Here is a 24,378-nt window from a genome sequence, read left to right on the forward strand (position 1 = left end):
TTGTGCCAAGGGGATTCAGGTTGGATATTAGGCTGCCCAGGCAGGTGGTGGAGTCAACTGTTCCTGAAGGAGTTCAAGAACTGTGTAGACGTAGCACTGAGGGACAGTTGCTCAGTAGGCATGGTGGCTGGCAGTCGGACTAGAGGATCCTGTTAGAGGCCTTTTCCAACCTTTACCTGTCAGTCAGTTATAGAGTGAATAATAGTAATGCAGAAGGGTACTCAGGTTTCCCCTGCATGGTGTACCTGTAATAGCGTGGCTTAGCCTTTTCCGTTTCAGTTACGCCCACAGTCTGTCTGGCACCCTGTTCTAAGCTTTTAAAGATTCCTTCCTTTGCACAAGCATTACACATTTTCAGCTTAGCACTCAGTGCCACTGCCTGCACGTTTCCACGCTGGACGATGTTTCCACGCTCGACATGAAATGCGCACTGCCCGGGTACTCCCTCCTTATGTCCGCTAACAAAGCCCGTGTGACCAACCCCGAAACCCGCTCCCTGCAGCGGTAGCGGTTTTAAATCCCCTCCGCTCGCGGTACACGTTGGCGGACCTCTGCGGTTTCGCAGCCCCGCGGGCAGACAGCCGTCAACCATCGCTGTTTGCCCCGTAGCGAGGGACTGAGGGGGTCGCGGGAGAGATGAGAAGAGGGACAGAGGGCGGCTGGTGGGACGGGCAGCTGAAGAAGGCTCAGAGCGTGTGCCATGTTGCCCCCCTAATCCCGCTCCAGCGCCCATCCAGAGGTTTTCACCTCGGACGTGCTAAAAATGGAGCTTTGGGTGAGGAACCCAGAGGCGCAGCTCCGCCTCCCAGAGCTGCGAGCGGGGGCGGCACCGAGCTTATTCCGGGCCGGGACCCACTCGGCGTGGCGCTTCATACTGCTGCGAGCAGGTGAGGAGGGTGGGGGGCAGTGGAGGGAGGGGATCGCGGCGGGGACGGGATCGCGGCGGGGACGGGGGGGCGTTACGGTGCTCTGCTCGGCGCGGTACTCCGACGGCGGGCCGGGCGCCTGCACAATCCCTCCGACCTCAGGCTTTGCTTCTTCCCTTGCCGCGCCGGAGCATCCGTGTGGGTGTAGGGAGCAGACAGATGGAGATGTTTCCGTGGCTCTGTTGCTCTCCACGGGGACAGAGGAGCTCATTTCGGCTGAGCCCTGCGTAGCTTTGTGGATGTGTATGCTGAAGGCAGGGCTCTGATATTGCTTGCCGGGTGGCAGTTCTGCTTCGGAGGGGTGCATCCGTCAAGTTTTGGGCTGGATGTGCTCATAAGTGAAGACGATAGTGAAAGCTGTAGAAACATAGCAGTATGCAAGGTGTTTGGATCTATGGGGAGAGGAAAAGCGGGTAGTGTCTGTATGGGAACAGCAGGAGTGGTTTGCTGTGGAACTGTAATAATAATAATAAGAATTCCGGGAAATAGAAAATGGGATTTAATTTATGTTGAAGGCAAGATGTAGAGTTGAACTGTTGTATCACTTCTATTGTGAAATAGAACAGTTAGGCTTGACAGAATAGAAAGCAGAAGCTGCTGCTGCTGCAGCAAAAAAGCAGGTGTCAAGAACTTCTGTCCAGAAGTTTTAAGCTGCTTAATGCTGCTCTTCCTGCTCTGCTAAGCCTGCAGCCAAGAGCAAAGTGCTGGGCAGCAAGACCGAGATTATCCATCCTTTAGTTGAGGCTGAAAGCCAACTGCGAGGTTTTCATTTTGTTGCCATAGGTCTCTTGTGGCACTTTTGTTGTTGTTTTTCTGTTCCCTGGAATTCTTGTGTTAGCTGATAGGTCTGTCCGTATGGACAAATGCTGCTTCAGTATGAGCTGAGGATTTGAATGACTCACACTATATGGGTATTTTGTTGTAAAGGGAGCTCCCTTTAAGAAAGGAGATGTTAGTTCTGTCTCCCAGTGACATCATTTGCGATCTCATGTTGTAGATAGGGTTATTACTCTGGAATTTGGTCTGCTTTATAGGTGGAGCCAAAACAAACATCTTGCATGACAACATGGATGATGTTTTCTGGAAGAGCAGTGGAATTATCCAGCTCAGTAACACTTCATATCCATCCTTAGTTGAGATGAGAAAAATATGGGTTCTTAACTTAAGGCAAGTTGGTTCAGAAGATGCTATGCCCATTTGTTAGGCTTTTATGGCATGTTCAGTATGGGAGCTGCTCTTGGCTCACATTTCAGAAGGGCAGAAGAGGAATATCTCCCTAAAATTCTGAGCAAAACAGCAGTTACAAGCAAGCATATTCTGGTAACCCTTATATTGTCCTAAAGACAAAAGGGTCTTTGGGAAAAGATTTGTAACAGGCACTCGGATAGATGTGTAATAATTTCTCTCTACATTGTTTGATAAAAAGGATGCTGCAAAGTTGCATTGGTCTCAACAAGGGGCTGGTGAGAGCTATCCAGTAGGACATGGCAAACATCAAAGTACTATCCTGCTGTGGTCTTTGTTACCCTGGCACAACAGAGAGATGCATTTAGCGTGTTGGACGCAAACTCACACCATATGGTTGAAACCCTGGTCAGGGTTCATTCTTTCCTTTTGAAATGTTGGAGGTAGTGTACAACTGAAGTATGGGAACTAGAACTGAAACTTGGTTGAGTGTCCTAACTACAAGGAAAAGTCACACTCCTAGTTGTTTGTTGGTGTTTTCTTTTTTAGTTTGTTAATAAATTATGCTTTTCCTGCTCTGGCAAGGATTCATCTAGAATGATGTAGACTTGGCTTATGACCTGCCCAGCCACTTCCCACCCAGGTGTAAAGTTAACCCACTCTGTGTGTGGCAAACTACTTTCATGTAAAATTTGTACCGGCATTAGTAATGTAGTTTAATTATCTGTTCCCATGAATGGCTTTGCTTGTTCCAGTGCTTCTGCAGTCATCCTGTTAGCAGGGAGCTGGCTGTTCCTGCTGGGCACTGGGCTGGGGGTGCCTGTGCTGGGAGACGTACATTGAGAGGTGAAGGGTGCTGGGAAGTGAATTCTACCTCTCAGCAGGTGTGTGGCTTATGGTGACCTTTCAACAAGCCCTCAGTAAAACCTCAGAGTGTAGGTGCATTTGTTTAAAAGGTCGCTTTCCCACAAAATGGTATTGAGTTGCATCACTTACGCTCGTTGCATGCCAGCCTTTCAATGATCTTGCTGGCGTCTTACCTGGCTGCTGAGATTACTTGTGCTGGACTTGGGAATAATGTTAAATTTTTTCCAGTCTTCTGGATTTTCCTTCATGTTTCCAGAGTTATTGAGAATGAGCAGCACGGGGCCAGATTTTCAGTTTGGCTTTCTGTTTTATTTCCTTTATTCACTAATTTACTGAATTTGAATCATGTTAGGTACAGAAAGACATCTGAACGCATTATACTCTAGTATTTTAGTAGATCATACGATCTTCCAATCCCTAGGTTCCAGTCCATGTTTAGAATATTCTGATTAACATCTATATCATGTAACTATTATAAATATTATCATTGTATTTACTACACGCTTATAAATGTTGTGTGTTATTTTAAGAAATTCTAAGTTTAGCTACCGGCTGTTACAGTTCCCAGTCTGAAGCTTCCCTAACAACGTGGAAATCATTCTCTTCCTTCCCTCACCTTGTGTTGCAGGCTGAATGAATTACCTGCGGCGGTGTTCACAGCCTCCGATTGAGTAGCCTGGGGCAAGCCCTTGGCATTACCTTTTCTTAGGGCCTTTCAACAGTGTGCTTCACAGGCAGGGGGGATTTGTAGTCCTTATTCTGTATCAGCAACTTAAAGCAATTAGTTACATCCTTATAGAGTAGCACTGCTATATCAGCCTTATCCTTCTTAAGCACCTTCTAAACACAGTTTTTAATACCCAAATCATTCAGACTACTCCTTTTATTTCTTCCATTTTGCCTATAGATTTTCTCATTGGTGAGAATTTCTAGATCTTGTTATATTTTAGCCAGGCACCTATCGCCAGCATATAAACAACTCCATACTAATTTTGTGTTTCTCTTTGCCAGTTTGGTGGCATGCTGAGTCTGATACAAAACAGTGCTTGCTTCCTCTGTGCTCCTAGCTTACTGTCCTTCCAGATACCGCAGTTGATTTCTTTGAGCTCATAGCAGCCTTTGTCCTGAAGGGCTGAGCCAGTGTTCATGGTACTGAGGCTGCGCTTTACATCAGCTCACCCCAGTATTTTACCCAGGGCTTCCAAGAAAGGAAACAGTAAGATAAGAATTGGAGTCAGTGCTGCTCCTATAAGTATTCAGCTGAAGACGCTATGTCAGAGCTAAGTCTGGGCTTGCTGTACTCCATGATCTTGGCGCTGACTATAGCAACTGTAATTTGTTTCTTGTTGGTACTTGTTCTGGTGTTGAGCCAGAAGAATTTACTTGTTAAACAAGCAGTAACCTGACTGAGGCAAATAAAAGCTGAATTCAGTTATGGATCACTGACTTTGATTGTAATGTTTAAATCTCTGGCTAATGCTTAAGATGCCTAAAACAAGCAAGAGATGCTGTGATGCTATTGCACTCCAGAGAGACCGTTACCTGCTGTAATGCAGCTGGAGTTGTGTGCAGGAACGGACCACATAATAGCTGTATTTAGGGCAAAAATATCACTGGGCCCATGGAACTTTTTCCAGGCCTGGTAAGTCTGAAAGAAGGGTGTATTGGGGTTGTTGTGTGGATGGGGAAGAGCAGTGAAGGGCTTTTTTAAATAGCACTGCCAGCAAATAGCACATGCTGCCTCACACTCCTCTAGCTCTGCAGAAGGAGCCTTGGCTGTCCAGGCTTTTCCTTCTGGCAAAACTGTCTTGAAGGTCTGCTGGGAAGAAAGGTGTTCCTAAGGTACACACCTTACTTGCCTCAATCTCTGGCTGAACTCTGTACTCTAGCCCTTGTACTCAGAATCCTGTTGTCTAGCAGTGTAGGAAAGACACATAAGTACATATAGTAATCTCATCACCACCTACCCATACCAAGCAACTGGTAGCAATTACCAGCAGCTATCTTAATATGACAGAGAGGAAACATGTTTGACTTTGAGCTATGCCAAAACAGCTATCAGATATGTCTATGGAAAAAATTTTCTTTACATTGAGAAGCCTTTGTGATCAATTAGATTATTATTATTATTTTTCTCTTTCATCCAGGACATGATAGATAGAAGAGAATCCTGTGCCAGGACAGATACCTATGACCTACCTAAGCTACTTTGCTTGTGTGCTGGAAGAATGGACTGCTGTGGAGTACCTGAAGAGATATTTTTTCCATGTGGCTGTTGTATCAATGACAATTAGTGCAATATTAGTTTTTTTTATAGTTCCTTTAACAATTCTCTTTTTCATTTACCTTACTAGCATCTTGCTTATAATATATCAGAGGAATGGTGAGGTAAAAGCAGATCCCTTGAGTGATGTTTGGGATAGTGCAAGGAAAACTGTGGCAAGCTTCTGGGATATATATGCAAGAATATGGCATGGTAAGTATGACATGACTTGTCTGAAGCTTTGAATTACGATCAGTAGGAAGTACACCTAAGTTTTGGTAGTAGATTTCTTCCAAATGTATGCAAGTGTTTATATATATATATATATATATATATATATATGTTATATATATATGAAGTTTGTTTGGCATCCAACCAAGAAATTTCTCCCTCAAAGGCTGTTCTAGGTGGATAGGCTGATGCACTCCTTATATGGTATCAGAATTTAGTACAGTGTTAATGTTAGTTATACTGACTTAAGTGCAAGGGATATATGTAATTTTATTTCTGCTTTTGTAGCTATTTCTAACTCATTTAATACAGGACTAAAAACAAAATAAGTTATTGGAAATGTAATTGCTGTATTTTTAGGTGAGGAAACCTTATTGTGTCAGGAGAATATAACTTCAAGAACTGTATGGAAAAAGAAAAAATAAGATACCATATTTAAGTTTGTGCTGTAGCAGAACTTAAAAGTAACCTCATTTTTAGTTTGTGTTTAACCTTCAGACACTTTTGCACCACACCCTAGTCCCTAGGGAAATCCTCAGCTACAAGCTAGACACCTGTTCTTTGCACAGATGTAGTTTAAGACTATTAGCAAGGCTTAATTTGCTGCCCTAAGGATAAAGAATAATAGGTTGTTATCTGTTACTTGCTGCTCTTCTTCACAGCTTTTCTTCTTAATCTTTAAATATCCTGCAACTTAGAACTTCTTTAACACATTTTTAGAACTCCTGTCTTTTCCTCCCCAGGTGGCTTATTTATGGAGCTGTAGCAGGGATGGAGATAAAGGCGGGCCAGGTGGAATAAGGTTTTTATTTAGTAGAAGCTGTGGCTTTTGCAAGCCTCCTATTTTGGTTCCACCTGAAACCTAGATCAAATATAGGAAAAACCAGGAAAGAGATACATAGAAATCCACGTCTATGATGAAGTTGCTTTCACCTGTGAAGGAATGGTTTTAACTCTCATGGAGAGAGTTTGTATTTTGTGGATTCTTTTCTGGACATAAGTACATAAGCCATGATGATTTTGTACTATGTAAAATCAGAATGAAGAGTTCCCCAGCCTTTCAGTACCTAAAGGGAGCCTATACACAGGAGGGGAGTCAACTCTTTGAAAGGGTGGATAACAGCAGGATGAGGGGAAGTGGTTTTAAGTTTAAGAAAGGAAGGTTTAGGTTGGATGTCAGAGGGAAGTTCTATGAGTTCTCACTATGAGAGTGAGGAGGTGCTGGAACAGGCTGCCCAGAGGTTGTGGATGCCCCATTCCTGGAGGCGTTCAAGGCTTGGTTGAACGATTAAGTTAATCAACAAATTAAACCACTAAGTAGGATAATTTGTGGTGTTTGAGGGGCTTTCTCTTTTCAAGCTACATCACAGGTGTTTACAACTACCTGGAAGTGATTTAATAAGGGGTAGTAAGAAGTTTGCTTTAAATTGCCATGTGATTTACAGCTATCATTGTTGGTGTACTGCTTTATATCCCAAACAGGTTATGAACTTCATGGTGTGGAAAACCTACCAGAAGGACCAGGCATTGTTGTTTATTATCATGGAGCTATTCCGATAGATTACCTCTACTTTTTATCTAGGCTGTTTCTCTGGAAGAAGAGACTTTGTCTGTCAGTAGCTGATAATTTTGTCTTTCGTTTACCAGGTAAGAGTTCTCTTGTATAGACATCCTGAATTCACTCAAGCTGTTGCTGATCTTGGTGAAAATAACATTCATTACAATTGAAAGGCTTTTAAAAGGACATAAGAAATAAGACGAAGGTTACCAGATTGCTGCAAAACAGACTTCTTTTTCAAGGGATAAGTGACAGAGTGGTATTTCAATTTGAAGGGTCAAATATTTTTGTTGTAAATACATAGTAAACTTAAACAAACAAACGCCACCAACCAGAAAACCCACAAATAATAGGAGCCAGGCCTCTCTATTTGCTGTGTTAGTAGAAAATGTAGTTGAAGGTAATAGACTGAATAGAACTGTTTTTCATGCGTCCCCTCTTGTGCTACTAATCTGCTTTTCAGCAGAAAAGTTATATTTCATAGATTCATTCTTTGAAGAATGCTCATAAGGATATGCTGTGCCAAAGTCTCCAAAAGACTTCTGACCAGGTCCTTCACAAAAGTCTATTAGATAATCACACTGCTTCAGGAGTAGTCTTGTGAATTAGTGACTGGTTAAAAGGTGGGAGAGAAAGGGTAGAAATAAATAGTTCTCTTACTTTACAGAGAAGTAGTGGTTTTTGGCATACCAATGCAAAACCGTGCTGGCACCTATATTGTTTGGAATGCTCATAATCTAGATCTGAAGTGAAGGAACAAAATTTTAAACTGTCTGTTTTTTTCAAGGCAATAGAAGTTCACAGTGGAATTATCTAACCATAGTGAATCACTAACATTAAGTGATAGATGAAACTCAATATTAAATGTAATGCAATACAGGAAAAAAAAAGCACACAACTTTAAATAGGCAAATAAACACATTATTAGGCTTTAAATTCTGTAGATGACTTTAGGAAAACATATCAGCTCAACTCTCAGCAATTACTGAAAAGCAAGTAGAATTTTAGGATCATCATGGGAAGAAACAAAAAACTGCATGAAGGTGCTCATAATGCTCATGGTGTCCACATCTTGAGTACTGAATTCTGTTCTCCCCGTGTAAGTAAAGCTACAGAGTAAGTAAGACACACATCAGGGGAAAAAGGAAGAAAAGAAAAAGAAACATTGCAGAGGCCTGAAATGGCTTCCTTTGAGGAGCCAGGTAAGAGGAACAGGAACAGAAGTCTTACATCACTAAGGGACATAAAAATGAGTGACCTGGAGAAAATGAACAAGGTATATATATAATATGTTCATGTAATGCTTCACAACTTGTAGACAAAAAAACAACACCACCACAACAAAAAAGTTTTAAATCCAAGGGAAAAAGGGCAATACTGAAGAGTTCATAAAGAGATTAGACAAAGCCAGCGTCTGTCTTTGACAGAAATATCTATCAAATATGATGCATCGAATAAAGTTTACAATTACAAGATGCGGAACTATTTTTTCCACTGTCTTCCAAAGTTTCTGTAATTCGCCTTTGTCGAAGTTGCAGTGTAGACACCAGTTCTGACGGCATAATGTAATTTTTATTTACACTTATTAATAGAATCAATATTTTTTCCAAGTCAAGCTGTTATCATAGTGATTTTGAAGATTCTCATTTACAGAAGCTCCCTGTGGCCATTAAAGATCTATAGATGTAAAATAAGAAAGCATAGAATGCTTCTTAAATGCATGAGTACAGGCAGTGGAAGCAGGGATGTGTCAACTGGGAAGAATATAGGGATGCTGTCCAGACTTGCAGAGATGGTATTAGGAAAGCCAAGGCACAGATGGAACTGAATTTGGTGAGAGATGTTAAAAACAACAAGAAGGGATTTTACACATACACAGATCAGTATAAACAGGCCAAAGAGAGTGCACCTCCTCCACTAAACAAGAAAGAAGAACAGGCTACAACAGATATGGAGAAGGCTGAGGTACTCAGTGAGTTTTTTGCCTTGGTCTTCAGCCAGGATTCTCACATCCTTGAACCTGAATCTCTAGGTGGGAACTCGGGGAGCAGACTGCCCCTATACTGTCAGGGTGGAGCAAGTCTGGGGCTGAATCATGAGACCAAATGTGTACAAGTCCATGGGGCTAGATGACATGCATCCCAGGGTCCTAAGAGAACTGGCTGATGTGGCTGCTGAGCTCTCTCCATCATATTCGAAAAGTCATGGCTGTTAGGCAAAGGTCCTGAGGACTGGAAAAAAGGAGACATGGCTCCCATTTACAAGAAAGGGAGGAAGGGTGAGCCAGGGTACTACAGGCCAGTGAGCCTCACGTCTGTGCCTGGAAGATCATGGAACAGATCCTCCTGGAAGGCATGTTAAGGCACATGAGGAACAAGGGAGTAATCTGAGACAGCCAGTGTGGCTTCACCATACCTGACCAATCTGGTGGCTTTCTATGGTGGAGTGATGGCAGTGATGGATAAAGGGATGGCAACTGATGTCATCTACCTGGACTTCTGCAAGGCCTTTGATATGGTCCCCCACCACATCCTTATCTCTAAATTGGAGTGAGAAGGATTTCAAGGGTGAACTACTTGATGCATAATGAATTGGTAGGAAGTTTGCAGCTTGGTATAGCAGTTGGCAGCCCTGCCTGTGGTAGGGAGGTTGGAACTTGATGATCCTTGAGGTCCCTTCCAGACCAAGGCATTCTATGATTCAGTGCTTCTCCATCTATACTTTGGGCAAATCCCAGGGAGGAGACTCATTTAATGGTTTGTGCAATGCTGGAACTACCCTGTTAAATTGTGCCATTCATGCATCTTAAGAGTCATACAGCAGCCCAACTTAACCACGGAATACTCAATTTAAGAGTTTAAAAATCAGTGTTCAAGATGTTAAAAATCACATTTTATAAGGACTCTAAAAGTATATGTTTGTTATGTATTTGTATAGTAAGACATATCCTACATTTATTCTGTATTAAAATCTTGTTTTAAGAGAAGATAGCAAGAATAGATACTTTCCGATTTCTAGCTGTGTGGCACAAATCTCAGTTGTGTGGCTGCTGTTTTGATGATTCTGAAGAATGGCATGTGTAAGCTTTGACTTACTGAGGTGCACTTGATAAGTTGGTTCATCTTTATAACATCTGAACAAAACCACTGCCAACCAGTATTCACACCTTTGCATTAACCTACATACACGAGCATTAGACTTTCATTTGGCTGTAATCTTGTACTCATACGCTGCTTATTTATTGCAGGGCTCAAATTATTACTGGAAGTGACTGGTGTCATGCCAGGTACAAGGGAGGAGTGTCTCAGTGCACTGAAGAATGGACACTTAGTGTCTATTTCACCAGGTGGAGTTAGAGAAGCCCTATTCAGTGATGAAAGTTACCAGCTCATGTGGGGAAATCGAAAAGGCTTTGCTCAGGTTGCTCTAGATGCAAAAGTGGTGAGTATTGTATGTTATCAATCCCAGTTTATGCTTAATGCATATGTGTTTCATTTTAAAAAGCACTTTAGATGCATTGGGAAATCTCCCAGACAGAAGAAAAGTTTTTGAGAGTAAAAGATTTCCTTTTCTAACCTTCTTCAACCACGGTAATTTTATGGAACTGTATAACTTTCTTTCTGAGTGCCTCGTAACAGTTCTGTTTCTATGGGTCCATCATGGAGACATTTAATTTCTTGTATTGACTGTATTTCAGAACTGTGGTCTTTCACAGTATTGATGTAATGTTTTGTTGTTTGGGGTTTTTTTGTTTGTTTGTTTTTTTCTTTCCTCATCATACTAGACTTAGAAGTTATGTGCCCAGTCATTTCCTTATGTCTTTCAACGTGTTAATGTTATCCTTACTTTTCTTTTTTTTCTTCTTATATTGTACATATATATATACATATGTGTGTATATATATATATATATTCTTATATTCTGAGGGGGATTTTGTTCGTACCATTTAACTTTTCTTCATGTTTGTGAAAGATAGTATCAGCGTCTACATTAGTACTTGAGTTTGACTGAAGCAGATTTTCCATCTTCCTCACTCATTTTGCTTTCATTTGCACCACTGAACGATCGTCTGAGTACGTGAGCTGCATTCCTTTTGGCAGAAACAAAAAATGGAATCAAATACCCTACAATTTCAAGTGGGTATTCAGTCAATGGTACCAGATGAGAATGAGTTCTAAGTAAATACAAGGCACTGAAATGTATTCAGTGTTGATGTCAGATCCCCAGCGTCAACTGTTTTCCTTCAGAGGAGTGTTCCTGTTAGTTCATACCATGCTAATGTACATATGGCCACAGTTTCAGTTATGTTTTCCATATGAGTGATGACCTTCAAATACAAAATTCCACCACTGTGTCTGATATCTTCCATGAAACTTGAATTTCTTACCACCAATTTTTTAGTGTGTGTATATATATATCATAGTGTCATAGTATCATAGTATCATAGTATCATGCCATCTCCAGACAACTGGGAGAAAAGGAGGTTATCAGGAGTACTCAGCATGGGTTCACCAAGGGGAGGTCATGCTCGACCAACCTGGTGGCCTTTTATGAAGATGTCACTAGCTGGGTGGACGGGGGGAGAGCGGTAGATGTAGTCTATGTTGATTTCAGTAAGGCTTTTGATACTGTCCCCCATGACATTCTTATAACAAAGCTGAGGAATTATGGGATAGATGAGTGGACGGTGAAGTGGATCGAGAATTGGCTGACTGGCAGAGTGCAGAGGGTTGTCGTTGGTGGTGCGGTGTCCGGCTGGAGGCCTGTGACTAGCAGCTTCCCCCAGGGGTCTGTGCTGGGTCTGGTCTTGTTCAACATCTTCATCAACGACCTTGATGAGGGGATAGTGACCACCCTCAGCAAGTTTGCTGATGACACGAAGCTGGGAGGATTGGCTGACACACCTGAAGGCTGTGCTGCCATGCAGTGAGACCTGGACAGGCTGGAGAGCTGGGCAGTAAGAAACCAGATGAGGTTTAACAAAAGCAAGTGTAGAGTCTTGCATCTAGGTAGAAATAATTGCATACACCAGTACAGGTTGGGGGAAGACCTGCTGGAGAGGAGCTCTGCTGAGAGGGACCTGGGCGTCCTGGTGGACGACAGGTTGGCCATGAGCCAGCAGTGTGCCCTTGTAGCCAAAAAGGCCAATGGCATTCTGGGGTGCATTAAAAAGAGCATGGCCAGCAGATCGAGGGAGGTGATCCTCCCCCTCTACTCTGCCCTGGTGAGGCCTCATCTGGAATACTGTGTCCAGTTCTGGGCTCCCCAGTACAAAAAAGACAGGGATCTCTTGGAAAGAGTCCAGCGGAGGGTCACAAAGATGGTGAAGGGCCTGGAGCATTTCCCCTATGAGGAGAGACTTAGGGAACTGGGTCTGTTTAGCCTTGAGAAAAGAAGGCTGAGAGGGGACTTGATCCATGTTTATAAATACCTGAAGTGTGGGGGCCATAGTGGCGAGGCTGGTCTGTTTTCAGTAGTGCGTGGGGACAGGACTAGGGGAAATGGGCTGAAACTTCAGCACAGGAAGTTCCGCACGAATGTGCGCAAGAACTTCTTTACGGTGAGGGTGACGGAGCACTGGAACAGGCTGCCCAGGGAGGTGGTGGAGTCTCCTTCTCTGGAGATATTCAAGACCCGCCTGGACGCCTACCTGTGCGACGTGGTGTAGGGAGCCTGCTTTGGCAGGGGGGTTGGACTCGATGATCTCTAGAGGTCCCTTCCAACCCCTATAATTCTGTGATTCTGTGATTTCTTCATTGCTCTATCTGCCTTTGAAATCTTGTGGGTAGAAAACTAAACACTAGAATAAATATAGAGAAATGTAATTACTCAATGGATAAAGTATTTTTAGCCCAGGACTCATACCACTTTGTTGTATGGCCTCTTAAAAGTCACACTTCTGTGTTTTTGTTTCCTCTCTTTCCTAAAAAGTATGGGCTTTTAAGTGTTAGCCAAAATACTCCATATATTGTACACCACCACTGCTAAGAAAACATCAGAATCTGGATAGGATAAACTCAAATTCATGTTGGTATCTTGAATTCCTTTACAGTATTTCTTTGAATGTATTAATTTAATAATATACTTGAAAAGTCGGAGTTGTCACTTTACCAACTGAAAGTGATTTCTAATCACTTGTTTTCATATCTGTCTTTCAAGCTTCCTCAAACATTAGAACAATATTTTTGTCAGATATTTTCACTCCACTTGCAACCTTATAGCGTTACTCTGCCACAAAATATAAATATCTTTCAAATAAAAATTGAATTTAAAAATAATATTGTGTGACCCTTATCAGAAACATCACAGAAATCCTTGCCGTGAATCCTTGTAATCTTTTCACTTTTCTATAATTCAGAAGTAGGGAGAACTGTACAGTGAGTGATAGCTAATGTTCCTAGCACCCTCTGTTGACAAGTGTTTTTTCTTTTGAGTTAGTGTGTTGGGTATCTCTTGAGGATAAACATCTTGCAACATGGGAAGTTCTTGCGGTCATTTGTATAACATATGTGGTCAAATGGACTGATGTAGGATTATCTGCTACCCAGAATTGTGAGCATCACTGTAATTAACTTCCAGGGTCCACTGAGATTGGGCATCTTTGCTATTTCTCTGCAAGTCTTTGACCAGAATTTACTGAGATGATTAAAAAAAAAAACAACCCAACAACTTAATAATGTTACCCACTCTACTACTCACATATAGCATTTCTCATATGAAGTTAGGCCAACAGTGGTTAACTGGACTCTGTCTTTTGATAAATTTTGGCTTTCATTGCTCCTGTTTATACTTGCTACATCCTTTTCAATACTGGTCAAACCAGTCTCAGACTTTGACTCAAGGCTGTGGATAAACTCATCTAAACTGACAGAACTTGCTCTGCAAGGTAGTAATTCCTACGCTTTGCTAATACTTACTCAGATGCTGGATAAATGCAAGAGAAGACTAGTAGCACTTTGTTTTGAATTTATTTATCATACAGTGTAGCCATCAGCCAAAGAAACACATTTTACTGTACTCACAATGACTACATGGCAGTTCTAAAGCTGCCATGGGTGACTTTAATGGGGATTTCAAGACTGAAATAGCTTTATACATCTGAATAGACATTTCTGTTCTTCGTATTATGTTACAGAAGCCCAACAGTTCTTGCACTGAAAAGCTTGAAGAAAAACAAGCATAAAATGTAGTTTTTTCCTCTGTTCTTCCTTGCAGAATTCCACATTCTGTTTCCACTTCATCTTGTAAAACTATCCTCAGCTGGGGACAGAGAAAGAGTGTGTTAGTATTTAATGTAATGTTGTGACTCAATGAACCTCCTGGATGTACACCTGTATCAATTTAATTTAGGTAGGCCAGTGAGCTGACCTTCAGAAATACCCTCTGTCTATGCCTGGAGTTTGACGGGCTAATGGGGACGAATCATTTCTGGAGATTGCTGCACATTATCTATATTTGTTTGTATCTAGTTAGGTAAAAGATACACAGGTGCTATAGCTTTAACATTTTGTATAAAAAGTAGTGCTTCAGACACTTTGATTTTCTTTCTTTTCTGTAATTTAAAATATACACACCTGAAAATCAAGAATGTTAGAATAATGGTGCTGGTCACTTTGTTTGGTGGCTGCAAAGCACAGATGCAAAGATGCAGCAATGTGCTGAAACTGGTGATGGTAGTCTATAGCATTCTGAGCAAACACTGAGAGATCAGTTGCAACCAGACATTAAGGAGAAGGGAGCGAAGCATCAACAGTTGGGTGACAAAGTGATGGACAAGCTCAGTAAGCAAAGGGTCATGGTGAGGTGAGCAGTAGGGATGTTGTCTGTCTTCACTTTGGTAGGGCTTTTGACTGTGTCTGCAACAATCTTGTAGACAGGCTGACAAAATTTGGCTAGATAAGTGGGCATTAAGATGCATTGAGTAGTGGCTGAACTGTTGGGCGGAGAAAGTGGTGATCCGCAGCACAAAGTCAAGCTGGAAGCCAGTCATGAATTCAGTACCCAGTGTGAACTGAGTCCAGTGCTGTTAAACACTTTGTTAAGTATCTGAATGATGGAATGGAGCATACCCTCATCAAGTCTGATGACAATAAAAATAAATAAGTAAATAAATAAAGAGAGAATTAGCCAAAACACCAGAGGGTTGTGCTGCCATCCAGAGGGATGCTGAGAACTTGGAGCAGAGAGTAGTCAGAAAGGCTTTTAAGTTTAGGAAAAGGAAATACCAAGCCCTGACTATAGGGAAGAATAATCTTATTCACCAGTCCATGGCACCAGTATAGAGGCCAACCACTATGAACAGCGAGGCTGAAGTAGGTGATCTCCAGAGCTTCCTCCTAACGTCAGCTATCCTGCAGTTTTGTGATTATTATTATCATTATTATGATATGATGATATGATATTGATATGATATGATTGATATTGATATGATATGATATGATATTATGATTATTATCATTATTATGATAATAAGGTACTGGAGCAGGTCCAGAGAAGGGCAACGAGGCTCGTTAAGGGCTTGGAGAATCAGCCCTATGAGAAGAGACTAAGGAAGCTGGGGCTGTTTAGTCTGAGGAAGAGGAGGCTGAGGGGAGACCTTATTGCCGTCTTCCAGTACCTGAAAGGTTCTTACAGTGAGAGTGGGGCAGGTCTCTTCTCACTACTGACTTGTGACAGGACGAGGGGAAATGGCCTCAAGTTGCGCCAGGGCAAGTTTAGGTTGGATATTAGAAAGAACTTCTTTACAGAAAGGGTGGTTAGGTACTGGAATGGGCTCCCCAAGGAGGTGGTTGAATCGCCATCCCTGGATGTGTTTAAGAGCCGTTTGGATGTGGTACTCAGGGATATGATTTAGCAGAGGTTTGTTGTTGTAGTATTGTTTTGTGGTTGTTTTTTAAGAGATAGGCTACTGGTTAGGCTGCGGTTGGACTTGATGATCTTCAAGGTCTTTTCCAACCTGAGTAATTCTATGATTCTATAATTATTATCATTATTATTATCATTATTATTATTATTATTATTATTTAGTTGGCTGGGTATGTCCAGCTCAGTTTCAACATAGTGAATCTAAACCTATGGATTATGGTTTTTCACTTAGAGTGGTGAATCCCTGGAGGCATTCAAGGCCAGGCTGGATGTGGCTCTGGGCAGGTCTGCTCTGGTGGTTGGCGACCCTGCACACAGCAGGGGCTGGACACTAGATCATTATGGTTCTTTTCAACCCAGGACATTCTACAATTATAGTGTCTCAGCCAATCAGACCTGAGGGTCTGGTTGTGTTGGGTTACAGACACAAACCTGTATATAGTATGTACAACTTTTTATCATCCTAGGAACTGAATGCTTCTTTCTCTTTGACTCATCAGATGATCACTGTAGGCAAGTACGTTTCACTTGCTAGATAGTGAAAAGATTATTCTCTTGCAGTTTTCCTGAAATCTTAAAACTTTATGTTCAGTATTTTTGCAACATGAAGGGTTGTTTTTTTCTGTAGATGGCCATAATTTCTGTTCTGTGGTGGTGGTTCTTAACAATATGATGGTATTCTTTGCTTCCTTTCTTGAAAAGTAATTTCAACAACACATTTGAATTACAGTTCCATAACATGTACAGGGACAATACAGGTGAAAAAATCTTTGTATGGACTGATCCTATCACCGTCATTTTATCTGCATAAATGTAAAGCCTTATTGCAGACTGTAAGATATGACTTTCAAGTTCACATATCTCGTGTGCCTTTCTTTTTAGTTGCAATAACGAAGTGAATTTGCTCTCTCATTCTGTAATTGCTGAAGGACATGCACTTCAGAGGGAGTGTGGTACAGGTCACTGAGGAGATACAGTTACCTTATTTGTCCAAGGAATTCACTGAAGTTTCTTCCAATGCCCTTATTATCCAAATATTATTTTAGTGACGCCTTACCTTGAGAAATACATTACTTTGAGGTGAGCCAAATGTGAATGTCTCCTTGCTTTCTGCAGGACTTCATGATCAGATTGCTTCTCTATTCACGATGTATGAGTTTAACTTTAGGTAGAGAAACTGTAAAAATGTTATTTTTTGACTTTGCAAATGATACTGCAATAAATGCATAACATAAATGTGATTTCTCATAGAATTGCAGTTAAATTTTATGACATACGTTCAAAGGGAAGGATATAAACCTTTCATACAGTATCACTCATTTTCCTCAGAAGTGGTGACTTTAAAACAGCAGTGTTCGTGAGAGCTGAGAAATATGATTTGGTTTCCATATTGGAATTTATTTGATTCACTGGCTTGCTGACTTTTACTCAAATAACAGGATGTTAAGGTAGTTCACTGTCCATTTAAGCTTTTAGTGTAATATCAGTTAACATATATTACTCAAGCTGTGTATAACTGCACAAAGGCACAGGAAGAAAAAACAGACCTAATCGGGATGCAAGTCAACATCCAAAAAATCAGCAAGGTAGACTAACAGTTGCTTTAAGAAAATAGAACCAGCAGCTTTTGAAATGGCTAAGAGGTCACCAAATAACCACCAGGCCATCTCTGTCTGCCTGCCCCTTTTAACTTGCTGAAAACAGCCATTGAAGTTCTGTATCATTTTGTCAGCACAATCACAGTAGGACTAACACTTCTATCTTGCTATGAGAGAGTTTATGCAGTTGTCACCCTTTAAAACACCAGAGATTAAAAATGTGATTCTGATCTTGCATTACTGGAATAATCTTTGAATCAAATCCAAGGATTTGATCATCTGCTTGCTTACAGGTAAGTACCATATTGCATCACAGTATGGTGAAATCAAGGCACTTGACCCTCACAACCGAGTGTCCCAAAAGGGCATTGCATCTTACAGTGCGTGTGTGCGCGAGTCTTTCTGGAAAGTTTCATTGGTACAGTCTTTAGTTAAGATTCCTGATGTCCAGGACAGGCTTTCAAAATGAGACTTTGGACACAAAGCTCAAAATCAGTTGCTGATAAAGGCATTTAATGCCAGTTTAAGGAAGTTTGCTCATTTATTGTCTTGCTTAGGCAGAACAGAAATTTAAGCCTTTGTTATGATCACCAAAGAAGATACGAAGTCCATTCAGTGGACTGTTGACTACTGGGATGTGATGTGCTCTCTCCCCCTTCATGGATGGCTTCCTAAGAAAAATACTCAGTGTGTGTATATGTCTCAAACTGAAAAATTAGTATTAATAAATGATCAGAGTCTTGGAACTTCTGGATTTTAAGATAAGCTCTAAATACAATGAATTATCACTGCAAGATACACTGCAGCCTTCGGTGTATTGATGATAATAAAATTCCATGTTTTCTACCTGACCAACTGATGTTCATCCTTTTTATTCAAGTAATATTCTTCTCTGTATTAACAGACACTAAAATACACATTCAAACTTGTTATAACATTTTGACCTTTCTGTTTTTCACGATTCCACAGCCCATCATTCCAATGTATACTCAAAATGTCCGGGAGGGATACAGGATGTTTAAAGAACGAAGTAAGAACTTTAAAATATACTTCAAACTTTTGGAATGTTTCATCCACTTTTCTCCTAAATTTTGCTTTTTGGACTTCTGCTTACTTTAGATTATTTAACATGCCTGTTGCAAGTCACAGGTACCTCAAATATTAACTGATTGGTGTTGTTTGATTTCATTCTCTAATGCAGTCTAATTTCAGTGATCTATTAATTCTGCCAAGCTTTGTGTTGGTGAACAGCTGCCTAAATCCTGTCATTTATTCTCGATTGCCAAGTGAAGTGAGCATTTTTATGGAATCTTCAAAATCCATCAGATTTCAAAACTTGCACTGTGTTTTCTATGTCTATAACTCACTTTTTTCTTCTCTCCAGGATTTTTCAGACAATTGTATGAAAGTACTCGACTGCCATTCACTCCTCCGTATGGAGGACTTCCAGTTAAATTTCGCACGTATATAGGGGAGCCAATACCTTATGATCCAAATATAACTACAGATGAATTGGTTGAAAAGGTAAGTTAGCTCTCCTTGCAATCATAGGTAGGGTTTGTTCCTAGCAGGTTTAGGAGGCTGCATGCAAAACTCATAGTAAGACTTTATTTATGCTTATTCTTGGATTTTAGAGAAATGCTATTCTGTATACCTGTATAAGTGAAATTCAAAGTTCCCATGGAACTGACTTGCTTATCTCACTCAGGTACTAAACCTCTTAAGACTTAAACTGAGTTTGTGATGAGAGCAGTGGTCTAATTGACTCCCATCTGATCCTGCCTTGGAAAAAGCCAGGAAAAGTTTAGTTACCTTTTACTTATATCACCATGATACACTGCCATCGCTCAGGAGTAGGCCACTGTAGTATTTGGCTCTCTTGATTTTAAATAGTTAAGAAAAACTAGGACAGATTAATTTCTATCCCTAGCAGAAATACATAATTTGCATAATCTATGAATTTATGCATTCTCATCACAAATTTGTATTTGAACCTTATGTAGAGTAAATATTAACAGAGTTTAGATAATCATTGGCTTACCATGTGTACACTAAATATGATGAACTTACAGAAGAATTCATGCTTGGAAGGATGTATGAAGTTCCCAAGCCTGGTTGTAGCACTGCCAGCTATGAAATCAGACTAGGTTAGTGAGCCTGGAAGTTGCATAAGCTTAGTTTCTGTAAGTGTTAAAAGCTACTTGGACTTAGTAACTCTCAGGTTTCATACGTCTCAGTAATTTGAGCCTATCCAAACTGCAATCGATGCAATTGATGCTTTTATTCCTTTCATTTCAAAATAAACCATTGTTAGGATAGTTAACTAATATAAAAGAGAACCTTTTTCTTAAATTACATCTACGTGTGAATTTCCCAATACCTCTTAAAACTGACAAGAAGCCAGTGATTGTACTGTTCTTTATCAGCGGGTATGTAAAGGTCAACTTTCTCCTCTCTTTTCAGACAAAGACTGCAGTCCAGGCTCTAATAAAGAAGCACCAAACAATCCCAGGCAGCATATGGAAGGCTTTATTGGACAGATTTGATAAACATTGTAAAAGTGATTAGAATACTTAAGTTTATTTTACTGTTTTTACAGCCTGCAGTAAAAGATAATGTCCTACAGCAGCAATGACTGATTGATGTTTAACCAGTTTAATTTACAAGTTTCTATAGTCAACAGAAGAAAACAAACAACCTCTTGAAGATTCCCCTCTTTAAGCTCTTTTGCTTTTTGAGAGTATTCTTGAAGTCAAGACAAGTGGGCCCTTCAATAGGAAAACTTACATATAATAGGCAATGCAAGTACTAAATTTCCCAGAAGGAGATCATGTAGCCAGTATGCGACAGGTTCCTAAGACAAATATTTACACGTATCCGAAGGGCTCAAAAGTTTTGCTGGGTTCTTTGGGTTTTAAGAGTTATCTATTTAAGCCAGGTATTAGACTCATACAACACAGCAGCTTAATGGCTCAGTATCCTTCAACGTAAGAATTCTGCATCCAGTATTTTGCTCTGATGGAGAGAAGTCTTCTATCCCCTTGGTACGATGGAGGGAGAGCTCCCCCCCCTCCCCTCTTATAAGATGAAAACTCTGGCTAGCTCTGGAGAAGAAATAACAGTGACAGAAATTCCTGATTCAGATTCTAACTGCAGTTTGAGGAAAAAGTTTTATACTCTCAAATAAGGAAAAAAGGCTTCAGTTAAGTGTAGCACTATGCAAATGGTAGTACTTTCAAGTCTGTGTTGGTACATTCATGCACTGCTGCACCATGCAGTACAGATGTGGTGCTGCTTGGAAAGTGGATGTGCAAGCAGTGTCGTTTTCCTAACACAGCTTTTAGAATACTGAGTCTTAGTTGTAAAACAGAATGTGTTTTTACAAGCTAGGGGATGTTGCTATTGATGGGAGTGGGAGAGCTTTGTGTAATTCATTAAAATTAATTCATTAAAATTAATTCATTAAGATTAATTCATTAAAATTAATTCATTGAAAGCAACCAAGTCTGTTAACTTTGGACACGAAGGAAGGTCATTTTTTGTGCCTCATTGTTTTTTTTTATTGTGCTTTTAATACCTATATAATCTTTTCCCTCAACATCCTAAAATGTTATGTAGCATCTAAGAAAGTGTATATATGAGCTTATTGTCACTAGAAATCTAAATGTACTCTTTGGATTAAAATAAACCTCTCCTCTTCTTGTATTTCTTCTCCATAAACATTTCTTGCACATCAGAAGAATGGACAGGTGAGCATACCTTGAAGAATTTTTTTTTTCCCCTTAAGAATAAAGAAAAAAATTCTATCCTGAAAAAAACCTCAGATCTGTTCAAAGACACGAATGTTTACTTGAACACCTTAACTGTAATTGCAGTATGCAAGCAGAAGGATTTTTCCCCCAGCAGAGACAAAACTTGAACAAATTGAGATGCTGACTAGTATGCCTGGACACGAATGGGAATTCACACCACTAAGTCTCGTGTAACTTACACCAACAATGTAAGCTAACATTCAGAGCCTGAGCTTAAAGTAAATGAGAAAAGCAACTGAAAGAAAGAGTTAGCAAATGCTAAAGTGAATACAGATGATGAAGCAACAGTAATGAGGAGTAAGTGGAAGCATTCCTTGTGTCAAAGATACTACAAAGAAGGATGAGATGGCATCATTCTCTGACTGTCCTGTTCCATTCACCAAGCATGTTAGCATCATCTGTTGATACACTTCAGCCACCTGTATTTCGGGTATTTTTGGAGTTACCTTTCAGGCTCCACATACTCTGGTACCTGACTGTACTGCAACTTGGAATAAAGCACTACTAGCCTTGGAGAGAGAATATGTGATCCAAAAGAGTGGTTCTCTTTCCAAGAAAGGATTTGAGCCTGGATCTTCTATATCATAGAATCATAGAATTACCCAGGTTGGAAAAGACCTTGAAGATCATCAAGTCCAACCGCAGCCTAACCAGTACCCTATCTCTAAAAACCCTCTGCTAAATCATATCCCTGAGTACCACATCCAAACGGCTCTTAAACACATCCAGGGATGGCGATTCAACCGCCTCCCTGGGGAGCCTATTCCAGTACCTAACTAGACAGCTCTTAACAGTCTGTTAAAAAGTTGAAGGCTTTTCTGGGCTATTTCACCTTATACATTCATTATTTCAATTATACATTCATATATTATTTGCAGCTTATCTGAAGAGTGTGAAACTTGATTTCTGTAGGTTTTCTTCTTTCACAATTGTCTAGAGAGTGTTTACTGAGTTCTCAAGGTGATGGACGAAAATGTTATTTAGAGATCTAAGTGGTTTTGAATAGAGAATAAGACACTGATTTTTCTCATATGAGAAAAAACAAACAAACATTTTTTCCTCAGAAATCTGCACAGAATCATGTGCGTGACTTCAGAAGCTGCTTGACTCCAGCTATCCTTAAAGGCAAATCTACTTCATGGATATACTGTTGGACTGCATGATGTAACACTGTGGTTTGAATTCTTACTCCTGTCCTGGCATATTACGAAGCAGGCATACATTGAATATATGTATGTATTTTCTGCTTCATTTTGGACATTACAGTGGGTACTTGTGGAGACTTCTATGCTTTGGGGTAGTTGATCCCAAAGGAGCATTAAGGCTGTGTCATCTGAAGGGGTTTTCATAGAGAAACATTGTCTCCAAGGTGAGGTAGGGAGAGGTGGGGAGAGGCTGCTCTGCATCTTGAGCACTGCATCTGGGCCTTGAGGCTCCCCGCATAAGGAAGATGCGGAGCTGTTGCAGCAGGTCCAGAGAAAGGCCATGACGAGGATCGGAGGGCTGGAGCAGCTCTCCTATGAAGACAGACTGAGGGAGCTGGGTTTGTTCAGCATGGAGAAGGCTCCAGGAGATCTCACTGTGACCTTCCAGCACTTGAGGGGACTTTATAAACAGGAGAGAAGCTGACACAAACCAAGGTACTGTGGTATAACGAAGGAAACATCACAAAGTTGAGGACAGTGATGCCACAGCGGACTCCTCCATTTTCCAAACAGCACTGAGACACGAAGCCCCACATCAGGTCTCCGGAGGCTCAGTGCCACCCGCTGGTTTACGAGGCCCAGAAGCAAAGGCACAAAGCGAGGCACCACGGCTCGGTGCCAGCGCTTCACCACAGCCGCAGCCGGGCGCACGACGCACAAGCGACGCGGTGCCGGTACCACAGGCTGGAGATCACGGCGCCCCCTAGCGGCGGCCTTCCCGCCGGAAGCGCTGCGTGCTGCAGCCGGACAGCCGTCCGGGCGGCTCCCGCCTCCCCGGCGGCACGGAGTTCCTCCCTCTTCGCCTCCCGCCGCCTTCGTTATCTCCTCGCCCCCGCTCCCGCCGGGGGCACCGTGCCCCTCCCGCCTCCGCCCCGCGGGGAACCGCCCCGGCCTGGCCGCCCCGCGGGCATCCGGCCTCCGCGGGGGCGGTGGGCGAAGGAGTAAAAGCGGGCCCCGAGAGGGACCGGGGGCTGAAGCCGGAGTGGCGGCCGCCGGGGAAAGGTGAGCGGCGGAGCGGGGTCGGGCCGGGCGGCCTCCGGGCGGTGGGTGCGGCCCGGGATAACTCCAGCCGCCGCTGAGCATCGAACGGGGCTGGGAGCGGGTGGGCGGGCGAGAAGTGCTCGCTGTGCTCGCTGTGACTGCTGAGCGCGGTTCCTGCAGTTTCTCTTAGGAGAAAGCTTGATCAGCTCCCTGCTGAAGGAGTCACTGTGGGGCTGCCGCCGCCTCAAGAAGCAAGGCCACTTCGTAGTTCCAGGCAAAAACAAAAAACAAAAAGCCCTGCTAAATTTCAGCGTCTTTCTAGGTCGCAGGTGCCGTTAGCAGCGTTACTGGGCTCTTATGTTGCCGCTGTTGCTTTTTAAGGCAGCTTTGCTCGCTCTGGTGTAGCTTCTCCTGTGAGTGGCTGATAGGGCAGGACGCAGCTTTAACAGGGGCTTGTCTGGGTGAAACTCTAGGCTCAATGAAGGGAACTGTGCGTTAGCCTTCTCTGTGCAAGGCTGTAAGCATAAGTCTGTGTGCCAGATTGTCGGTTGAAGGAGATGTGCCTTTGTCATCTAGTGCAAATCCATAGGCAGCTCTATTAAGAAGTTATCAGTGAAATCGTGTGTTTGGCTCATGCTGCATGGCAGGAGACCTGTTCGGGATGTCAGCTAACACAAGGCCTTTAAGGGTGTGATGGTGATACGGAAAGGTTCTGCTGCTAAGCTGGTTGAGGTTGGGGCTTTGTAGTACTGCACCCCACTGTGTTTTTACATTTGGGTGGTGACAGCTGTCAGAGCACATCAGACAAGGAGAGCAGGTTGAGCGGTTTGCTTGCAGGAGGACCTAATCAGAGGATGTCGCTGGTGATTCAAGAAAGCGGCATACTT

At 41.9% G+C, this 24,378-nt stretch overlaps 2 protein-coding genes across 3 annotated transcripts in view; both read left to right on the forward strand.

Moving 5' to 3' along the window:
* Positions 1-779: 779 nt before the first annotated feature.
* Positions 780-20,118, forward strand: LOC140248409 (DGAT1/2-independent enzyme synthesizing storage lipids-like). 2 transcript variants are annotated; one of them, XM_072329116.1, is made up of 7 exons: positions 780-887; positions 5,126-5,454; positions 6,955-7,119; positions 10,278-10,471; positions 18,463-18,523; positions 18,878-19,017; positions 19,957-20,118. In XM_072329116.1, exons 2-7 carry the CDS (start codon positions 5,169-5,171, stop codon positions 20,059-20,061), a joined length of 951 nt encoding a protein of 316 aa, XP_072185217.1. In that variant the 5' UTR covers positions 780-887; positions 5,126-5,168; the 3' UTR covers positions 20,062-20,118. The 2 variants fall into 2 exon arrangements, with proteins under 2 accessions (XP_072185217.1, XP_072185219.1); XM_072329118.1 differs by lacking the exon at positions 780-887 and adding an exon at positions 4,790-4,820.
* Positions 20,119-23,269: 3,151 nt separating this feature from the next.
* Positions 23,270-24,378, forward strand: part of LOC140247967 (DGAT1/2-independent enzyme synthesizing storage lipids) — a 31,315-nt gene continuing 30,206 nt past the window's right edge. Inside the window, exon 1 of the mRNA XM_072328203.1 lies at positions 23,270-23,512. The gene's annotated coding sequence lies outside the window, so the exon portion shown is untranslated. The remainder of the gene's footprint in view (positions 23,513-24,378) is intronic.

The sequence above is a fragment of the Excalfactoria chinensis genome, chromosome 2 (genome assembly GCF_039878825.1).
Source record: "Excalfactoria chinensis isolate bCotChi1 chromosome 2, bCotChi1.hap2, whole genome shotgun sequence".
Classification (NCBI taxonomy): Eukaryota; Metazoa; Chordata; class Aves; order Galliformes; family Phasianidae; genus Excalfactoria; species Excalfactoria chinensis.

What these genes read in the sequence shown, in the direction of transcription:
- LOC140248409 (XM_072329116.1), top strand. Translation starts at nt 5,169, where the DNA reads ATGACCTACCTAAGCTACTTTGCTTGTGTGCTGGAAGAATGGACTGCT. An exon ending in ATATGCAAGAATATGGCATG is followed by an intron (nt 5,455 to 6,954) that starts GTAAGTATGACA and finishes TATCCCAAACAG; the next exon opens with GTTATGAACTTCATGGTGTG. An exon ending in CAGGATGTTTAAAGAACGAA is followed by an intron (nt 18,524 to 18,877) that starts GTAAGAACTTTA and finishes TCTTCTCTCCAG; the next exon opens with GATTTTTCAGACAATTGTAT.